The sequence below is a fragment of the Schistosoma mansoni genome, chromosome 6 (genome assembly GCF_000237925.1).
Source record: "Schistosoma mansoni strain Puerto Rico chromosome 6, complete genome".
Taxonomy (NCBI): Eukaryota; Metazoa; Platyhelminthes; class Trematoda; order Strigeidida; family Schistosomatidae; genus Schistosoma; species Schistosoma mansoni.
This window is the reverse complement of record NC_031500.1, coordinates 7,209,972-7,219,644: the sequence shown is the minus strand read 5'-3', so window position 1 is coordinate 7,219,644 and position 9,673 is coordinate 7,209,972. Positions and strand designations below refer to the sequence as shown.

The 9,673-nt window shown below is 31.1% G+C and overlaps 1 protein-coding gene across 2 annotated transcripts in view; it reads right to left on the bottom strand.

Moving 5' to 3' along the window:
• Positions 1-9,673, bottom strand: part of Smp_165700.1 (USP6 N-terminal-like protein) — a gene marked incomplete at both ends in the record, with an annotated part of 34,345 nt that overhangs the window by 9,741 nt on the left and 14,931 nt on the right. For both annotated transcript variants that reach the window (XM_018798128.1, XM_018798129.1), the window contains one exon: positions 2,577-2,732. In XM_018798128.1, the coding sequence (XP_018653102.1) occupies positions 2,577-2,732 (156 nt within the window). The remainder of the gene's footprint in view (positions 1-2,576; positions 2,733-9,673) is intronic.

Below are 9,673 nucleotides of genomic sequence, written 5' to 3'. Positions count from 1 at the left end.
CACAAGAGTATCGTTAGTGAAGAAGTGAAAATTTTTATCAGGTTTACTTAGAGTTCAACAAAAATAGGCAGCCTTATATTTATAAGATATTTGTAAAGATATCTAACTATCTATGTACCAAACATTTAATTATTACACTTATGAGATTCATATTTCATATAGGTGTAGGAGAAGGTTTGAAGAAAGCTAGGGGCGGCCAGACCAAAACGTGGCACAAATCCATGACAATTGGGCTGAGTTATGTTGGTAGGTGTAGACTACCTGGTTGGGATCCGCGAGGTGATAGTAAGTGCTTCTAGGTTTTTCATAGTGGTCTAGCTTCAATTGACCTCATGATTTCAACTATGAAAATACTAAATTCTCCACAAAACCCCCTCTGATCTAAAAATAATATGTAAATTGTGTACAAATCTATTGGTTTATGTCATGAATTGATATTAACTGGGGAAACAGTGAAAACGAATGTTTAATTTTTCCATGGTAGTCATTTGTCGATTAACATGGCACGTATGTACGTTAAGCACTTTTAATTGTATTATTTCAAGATACGAAAAACTTTTAGAAGCATTTAGATAGGACACACGACTACAATTAATTGCCTCTGAGTAGTAATGGTAGTAAGTAATATCATATTGTTTGCTTTGTGGTCTAAACCAAATTTTATTAATCACTTTTTCCATAAGGTCAAATGGCTTAGTGACTCGATAACACAGTGGTGTTAGACGAGTGTAGGAGTTTACTAGTGATTTCCCAACGTATATCTTTTGAAGATTATAAGTAGCCGTTAATAAGAATTGCCAATATGTAGTGAACTTTAACTTCTCCCATTATTCGAATTCACATCATCGAGTGAGCAGTTACCACTTAAACACTCAGAAATGCATGATTTCAGACTAAAATAAACTATCAACATCTAAGAATTTGTAGCATTACTCTTACGTTACATCAGAATACAAATATCTTTCACGCTTCCATTTACTATTGTACTGAAAAAAGCATAAGTTAGACCATTAATAAATCTTTCAAATCAAAACTTTAGCGAATGATTGCCGCACTTTATCGCGGTCATTAGATGATCTTCGTTAAAGTATTAGAACAAAACGAACGATTAGTAGAAACTCTAGTAATGACTGTAAGCTTACTTTATACATATTTAAGCCTGCTAAGAAATATTAATTTGGTTTTCGTTAAAGGAGAATACAGAACTGTTAGCTTCATATGAAAAAATGAAAACGTGTAATTTATTACTAGAATGAGAAAATGCTAAATCAGAAATTGACATTTTAGGGGGTTAATGTTTAGCATAGAAAGTTGTCAATTTTAAAGTAATATTAGTCCAGATGAAATCGCCTAAACAATCTCACTAAATAGTTAATTCTGTTGTTATATTGATAAGCATAAATTACTTCACAATTTCTCCATTGCAATTTTAGTGTAGTTAAGAATATGTGTCAAGAGACGTGTTTTTTTAAAAAAAATAAGTAATTATTAAAGTCCTGGATATGATTATTACAATCGTATATATATATATAAAGATCCCTATCGTTATCAGCACCATCACTTGAGACTTAATATTGATGCATGAAGTGATTAAACAATCAATACATATTACATATTAATCTAAACGAATTATGTTGAGTTTATCAAATAATTAACCACACGAATGGTTGTAATTGGCGTAAGCGATCTTTTAGTTTTATTATTCTCACGCTAATACTCAAATTCTCTCCAGTCAGTTTGAATGAGTTGAAGAGTTAGAGAGAGAGAAGAATGTACGAAGATTGGATTGTTATCATAATAACAATGACAATTAGAATAAAACGGTTAAAATTCTGATCATTGCAGATTTAAGAAAAAAGAAGAGAAGAAAGTTTCATTTTAAATGATCGGAAGTAATTAAAAGTAAACACAAATACGTACACAAACAATAATATTGTCTTAGCCCACAAAAATCTCAGTCAGTCATAGACAATGTAGGATCCGTAACGAATAATAGGTAACGATTCATGCTGATAAAAGTTACATCGGTAAGAAAAGATAAGAAATTAACATGACAATAAGTAAAGGAGAGGTAATGGTAGTATTTGTGGTGGAAGGCTATATATGACAGTAGTTCACGACAGATCTTTTGTGAAGAACTGAATGTGAACTCCTAAACACTGAGGTCAATAATGTTGTCAGTCAATAAAATTGAGTGAGATATTTCCTTCACATTCCAGATGGTACTTAGAAAAAAAAACACTTCGAGAATTCGAAAGTGAGTTTACTACCGGTTTTTAAAAAAAATTATACACAAAAATAGAAAATCATGTGTTTCTAGTAAAAGAAAAATTAATGGATTTCCTTTTTGTTACTGAATCTATTCAGTTAGAATGTGTTGGCACAATACAATATGAGAAAGATGGTTGATGTCCATGGCTTTCCGTCAGTGACAGCGTGGCTATAAAATAACATATATTTCAGTCCAAAAACTTGTGATTTTGTTGAGAGATCGTTACCAAACATGTATGAGAGTTGACAACTTTAATTAAACATAGTCTCACAGAAACAAACCATATGCAATCAAAATAACTTACCCAGTGGTGGAGGCGTATCTAATTTATTCTTATGTAATAACTCTAAACAATCTTTTAGTGAATCAATTACATCATCATCATCGAATAAAAAGTCCTTGACCAATTCATCTTGAAAAAATGATGTCATTTGCATCTGATCCATTCGTAATAATCTTTCTAGAATGAAAATAAATAAATACACGTCAGGACAAATAAAATGTGAACTTGCGTAACTCATTTAAAACCTTACTCTGTCAACTAGTCTCGATTATCAGATTGCCTTAATCTCACACTTATGTTATTTCTGATTGTTGTCAATCACTTACACTATCAAATTTAAGTCCATTCTATGTGCTTACTGAGACATCGGTTAACCCTTTTTTTCCAGGTTCTCTGACATACTGTTCCTTAAAGCACACAAAGTATCTTCACGTTAAACTCAAACCTACCTAAGACTAAATATTACACTTGATCAATATTACTAAACTAAGAAACTTATTAAACGATTCGAACGAAATGAATTGATGAGTGGTTAGGAGTAAATGGAAAAAATATGAATATGATTCCTATTACTATGATGGCCTATCTGATACTATAATCGGTATTAAACCATCAGGTTATAGGTTCGAACCAGCTCTATCTGCTTCAGTTTAGGTGCTGAATCGTATCATTAGTCAGCATACAAAGAATGTCTCCCTACAATTAGGGTACACAACCGTAAGCCAAGTAAATGAGTTAATTTATTACAAATAAAAAAATAATCACCGGCTGTTTTATATTTTATTTAAAATAATTCTGATTTGTTCATTCGTTAACAGATAAGCAATTCATAGCTTATATTACTTAGGCTGAACGTATACTGTAGACAACTAACAACTTTAATTTCCGAATCTATATTCACATGAGCTTTTTAAGTTGACTGGTGGATTAAAATTTATACAGCCGAGGTTTGGAGTTATCGTATGAACAAATAATTAGACTACTCACGTCAATCACTATTAATATTGTTTCAAATCGACTGTGCTGCCGTGAAATGACTATTACCTCTTTTTTTTAATTTGATTAAGGTTGTAAGAAACAAAGGCGAATAGAAAAAAACGTATTCTCCTTTTACTGTTCTTGATCTGTAGTGATTTTAAACAAATGAAATGTTTTATGCAGAACTTAGGTGATTTTTTAGTGGGGATTCGAAAGATAATGCTGGTTTTTACTGTTGTATTTCAATACTATGTGAAAATGTGACAGAACTACTACTACGGCCACCACCATGTAATCATATCAACAATGAAAACTAATGCAATAACTTCAAAGTGAATCCTTACAAATCAATCAAACAGTTGTTTAGATTCCTTTTATTATTACTGTAACAGGATGGATGATCAAGTGATTTATTCTTGATAAATAGTTGAACAAAGTCAACAATATTGTCTTTTTACTGAGTCAAAAAGAAGTATGAACCAAACACAGAAAACACTTCATTAACAGGTGTTGCTTATCTTGACAAGCAAAAATAAACATCATTAAGTCTAGATTTGACCTTATTACCAAAAGTGAACACCATATTATGATGCTAATCATTATTCTTGTCAACTGAACATAAAAAAGTCCAGAAATATGCGATTATAATCATTTGAATATTTTCAGTTTTGTTTCTATATACTTCAGTTTTTGACTAGCCAATACGTATAAAATTCATTTTTTAAGGAAGATAACTTTTAGGTTAGCAGATTTGATACATAACAACAGTGAGTTTTTGGTCTCTTCAAACCAAACTATTTTTCATTGATATTTACGTGGTTGAAGATCATCCACAGGAAACCTTGCACTGATACCTTGTAGAACTAGGTCTTTTGCAACAGTTGACTAGTATTTGTTAGCTTTTCATTGAATTCATTACCAAATACCTAAGACGCTATGAAACTGAGTGAAACAGGTTGGGAAAATAATTTAATCCTCTAATATTACTATTGTTAGAAAGAGTTGATCTAAGAGACCGAAAACAAATTAGAAGTAGTTTCACTAACTAAATAAAAAATAATTTAAACGTAAAACTAGACCATCCTTAGTTTACATAGTGTATATCTATCGACAGTTTCGAGATTTTATTCGTAAATGCTCGCAGAATGAAAATAGTAACCACAGTCCACTGCTCCCTTATTTTGTATGATTGTCTAGCTGATGCGCCAGTTAAAGATGTAAGCCATGAAAAATGTTAACACTACAAGTAATATGCTTAATTTGTCAAAACACAAATGCGTATGATGTATTTCATGTTGACTGGTGCCTTATTTACAAATTTTATGATAATGAGAGTCAAAGGTGGAAGATATTTGGTGTGCATATCGAGATATCACATGTATAATAAAAAACGTTTAATTTCATTGACAATACGCTTACAAATCTTAAGTGTATGTCTTTGTTACTGAATTACTCAGATAAGCGATTACAAGATAGCGACAGAATCACGACAAAAAATCATATATACACAAATCACTGAAAATTAAGCAAGATAACACATTTACTAACTGAAATTTTACTAATTGAAAGATTTTTTACTAACTCAAGTGGAGCGGTGGATTAACTACCAAGGGATTCAAATTTTAACCCATAAGTGACGAGTCGGAAACCTGTATCGCCTACTACAATTTGCACAACTAGATTGTGTCACTAACAGTCATACATAAATGTGTTTTTACTATACTTCTATGAGTTAAAACATGATATGATACATTATGATTACAGAATACATTTCATATTATCTATATGTCTTACCGAACGTTAGTATAGTAGTCACATGATGCGTGGATATATATATATATATATATATATATATATATATATACGTAATATGCTGATGAAGTCAATCAATGTAGTTAATAGACATATTTTCAAATGTTTGATGTAATAACAAATAGAAGAAAGAATACTAAACAGTATCTATTCGTAAAACAAAAAGAACAAAGTACTTTCTAATGCGGGCTTTAGGCTTAGTTACGATACAAAAATTCCGTATTGATTGAATACTCATTGAATATTAATAATAGCGAGTTAAGACAGATTTTATGTTTATACGAATTAGTCATATCAAAAAGACAAATAGCATACAAACATGATCAAGTTGGTTTGTGGAACTTTGTTTAATTTGGTACTTTCCAGGATGTGCTGAAATCATTCATAGGAACAGTGAAAATCGAGGAGTATTGAACAAATTGTTTGTTCTGGTAACCCGTCTTAAACAGAGACGAAAACTACTGTTCAGTGTTTTCTAGTTTCTAGTGATTTACTAGTTACTATTAATAAATGATGGAAATGATCGAATTGAAGACCGTTCTACAAACTACCACATTAACTGGATAATGATAGTGCGTTCATTGGTCGGTATGACGTTGAGTATTTCTGAAATCCAACAAATTGACAACCAATGTACTTTATCATCAGCACCATTGTCTACAATGTGATATTTATAAGCTAAGACAAATTTATAATCTTCGATCAATGATACTTGACTATGTACTGTTTCTTGTTTAAATTATGTTGACTTATAGGTGAGATAATTTCTTGATAAAAAGTAGGATTACGTAACCTATTTTAATTATTTATGTTTAATACGGAAAGATTCAAGAAATATAAGACATCAGTGGGAGAATCAGAAACATTAACTAGAACTAATTAAATCTCGGCAACCGATTATTATTATTATAAAGAAAAGAAATCATTATTTGTGAATCACATTGTTAATAATCTGTTTTACAGAATGCGTTTTAGTACTCCAGTCTATTGACCAAACTGAATATACGAATTACGTAGGAAGGAATAAGGAATAATGATGATTTTGTAGAAGTATCTTCAAACTTCATTGAACTGATCGAGTATTAAATAGGCAATTTATACTAACAATGTCATCGATTGGCTTGTTTTTCCTGACGATTTCTAATCTAACTTAGTGAACAATTACACGTTTATGTACTCAGCTTTGAGTGATAAATTTTATGCGATATTAGCCAATTGATCACACAAAATAAAGTGTAACACGGTTGGAACACAAAAGTTGAACTTATAAACGCTAAGCCAGTGCTTCACTTCTTGACTAGGCTTAAATATCTGATTGAATATATATAAAACTAGGATATAATCCACCTTTAGTGAACATCTCTTATTACTGTGTGGTGACCTACTGCAAGACATTTTTTCTTGAAATTTAACACTAATAAGTACGGAGAAAACTGACATCAAGTTTTGAGTGGTATTTGAGAGCAGCTGAGATATCTAAGTGTAGATTATAGTATACATGGTATAATGTAAGTTGATGATATATTGATAGATACAATCGGATTGGGGAAATCCGATTACTTTCGATCTGATTACGCAGTTGAAAAGTGTATTTGAACTATGATTTAACTCGCTTATATTATATTATAATGCAAGCAAACGTTGTATACTGGCCGATGGTCATTGAAACTAATATATTTAGTGAAATAGACATAAATAGATAAATTCATCCAACATGCCGGTGACATGAACCATGTTTGAAAGAAAAAATGATGTTTATGAACAAATGGAGATGGCAAACGTTTAATATCTTTGAAAATTAAGGAAAACATCTTTTAAAACGTTTCTAGACACGGACACCAATGTTTTTTTCCTTTAAGAGTCACTACGTAAACGGTGCATAATTTCAGGAAATAAAAATTTTGTGGTTACTTATATAAACATCAAAATAAAAGAAATGAAGTAACAACGTTTAGCCTGTATATATGGTTATCTTTAGAAGAGATAGTATTTTACATGACCCAAATGGTAAAATAATGTGGACCAGCAATACTTTGTAACTTTTTAAGGCTTTATTTGTAATCAGATTTAAAACACGGTTCAAATGTTCCTTTAGTAAGCCTACACGCCATAGACAGGATGTAAGTAAACTGTATTTAATAACTGACCGCTTAAATGTAAGTAATGCTTATGCAAAAATTAAAAGGCAAATCAAATTCCTTAAGATCGGGAGATTACCAGTAATAAAAACTTCATATTATATTAATACATATGAGCAACTCATCTGAAATGCAATGAAAAGTTCTATGCTACGCATATACTTTTCTCTACTATCTGAACAGGAAAAAATATTCATGACGATCATTGGTATTGTATTTTTAAGAACTAACTAGGTCAAAAGTTTCTAAACAGAAGGAAGACAAAAACAAGAGTAAGACATTATATCATAGAAGTAAAACAAAAGGATAAGAAAAGGATTGAATAAAATAGAACGAAAGAAAACAACGAAAAGTGAACGTATTGGTTGAGTAGTAATTGCCCTATGAGAATGGAGATATATACATATGTACATATTTATGCATGCATATGTTGTATGTATATGTCACTCATGAACGTGTGATTCGATGGTGGGAAAGAGTTTTGAAGCTCTTAAAAACAATCTAATTAAGCTCATAAAGATAGTAAATATCTGGGTAGTTACTAGATTTTAACTTTATAGGAAATGGAGAATTTCTTGCTATCATGTCCACAAACTCTATTCAGAATATGACACCGATGGTACAGTGTTGGAAATCACTGTTCGATACTCTGATACGATAGCAAATTATCTTAAATTGTCTCAGTTCAAAACAACTGTAGTAGAAAGGTAGGAGTCAATACAAAGTACTTTGATATGAGCGATTATTAATTAACGACTAGCCTAGATATAAAACAAGTAGCTCGAAATACAATATTCAGAACTGCAATAGGTTCCTGATTTGGATTAAAAAATTTGTTTTTAATCATATAATAAAGGTTTGTCAGCCACTGCAGGAAATAAGATCGAAGACTGGTAAGTGTGATAAATACATTCACAAAAATCCGTCCTTAATAAGTGTGTTTACTGAGAGAAGTACTATTCCATACAAAGACGGCCGATGATAAAAATTCCAAACACATTACAGGTACACTAAACTCAAATATTCAAGTTTGGATTTTCGGTAATTTTAACTAGTATACAATACATTTAGATATTGTTTAGTTACAAATTGTTCCAACCACGAATCGAGTTCGAAATGGAAAAGGTTCAACATGCTTAGAACATGTTAAGACATCAAGTACTGACTTTCCACTGAAAATCAGTTAAATTAAAGGTGATTCTATAGGTAATTCACTGTATATAAACTAATAACGCTTTTTTTTAAATTTAACAAGACATCATTAATTGAACTATTAAAAACTATAAAACTTTGGATAAATATTACAAACAAATCTACGGTTTGTCGTCAATAGGAATCCTCAGCACCTTGTGTATACAAATTTTCAGGTACAGTGATTTTTTCTGAGAATGTTTTAAAAACCAAACAAGTAGGAAAACATTTTGTCTGTGAAGGTTAGTGACGCCATTTGATTACTTAGGCTGAAGTATGTGAAGCGAGATTCAAAAGGTATTACAAAGCCAATGGTTCGGAATTCGATAATTCGGTTTTTCAGTTCTAAACTATGCATATAACCAGCACGAAATGTTACTGAAGGGGATCCGTCTTCACTTCTAACTTGATTGACTACATATCTCCCTACCAAAATATCATAAAATCCGAGGGGCACATAATTATTCAGTGACGTCATTTGAGATACATTAGTCGTTTGTTAATGGATGGGGATCAACGACGTTGGATAATGATCATACTACATAGAAGATCAACTGAAACCGCTGGATTCAAGCCTAATTGTCAAACACTGTAGTACTGGTTAGTACAAATTTAAACTCGATGAGTTAAGAATGTATACTGACAAGGCATCGTAAATTGAGATAAAAAAAATGATTACTTGTTGGTATAAGTCACTGACGAAAAATATTTTCATTTAATGAAGTTTAGAATTAGCTGGAATAAGTATTGATTCCTAATACTGATATTCGAATGTTTGGGATTAGTTCGTTTGACCCAGCTAAAGCTGAACATATATAACAGCTAGTATGTTAAAAAGAATTATTGATGTAACAGTAATGTAACTCAATTATTGAGTATAAATTTATCTGCTCGGTTTTGATTCTAAAATTGGTGTGTGTATGCAATGGCTAGTGATATTATCCAGTTGCTTAAACCAAAGTAGGGAGACCAGATGATTTGAACGAGTAATCTTGTCAG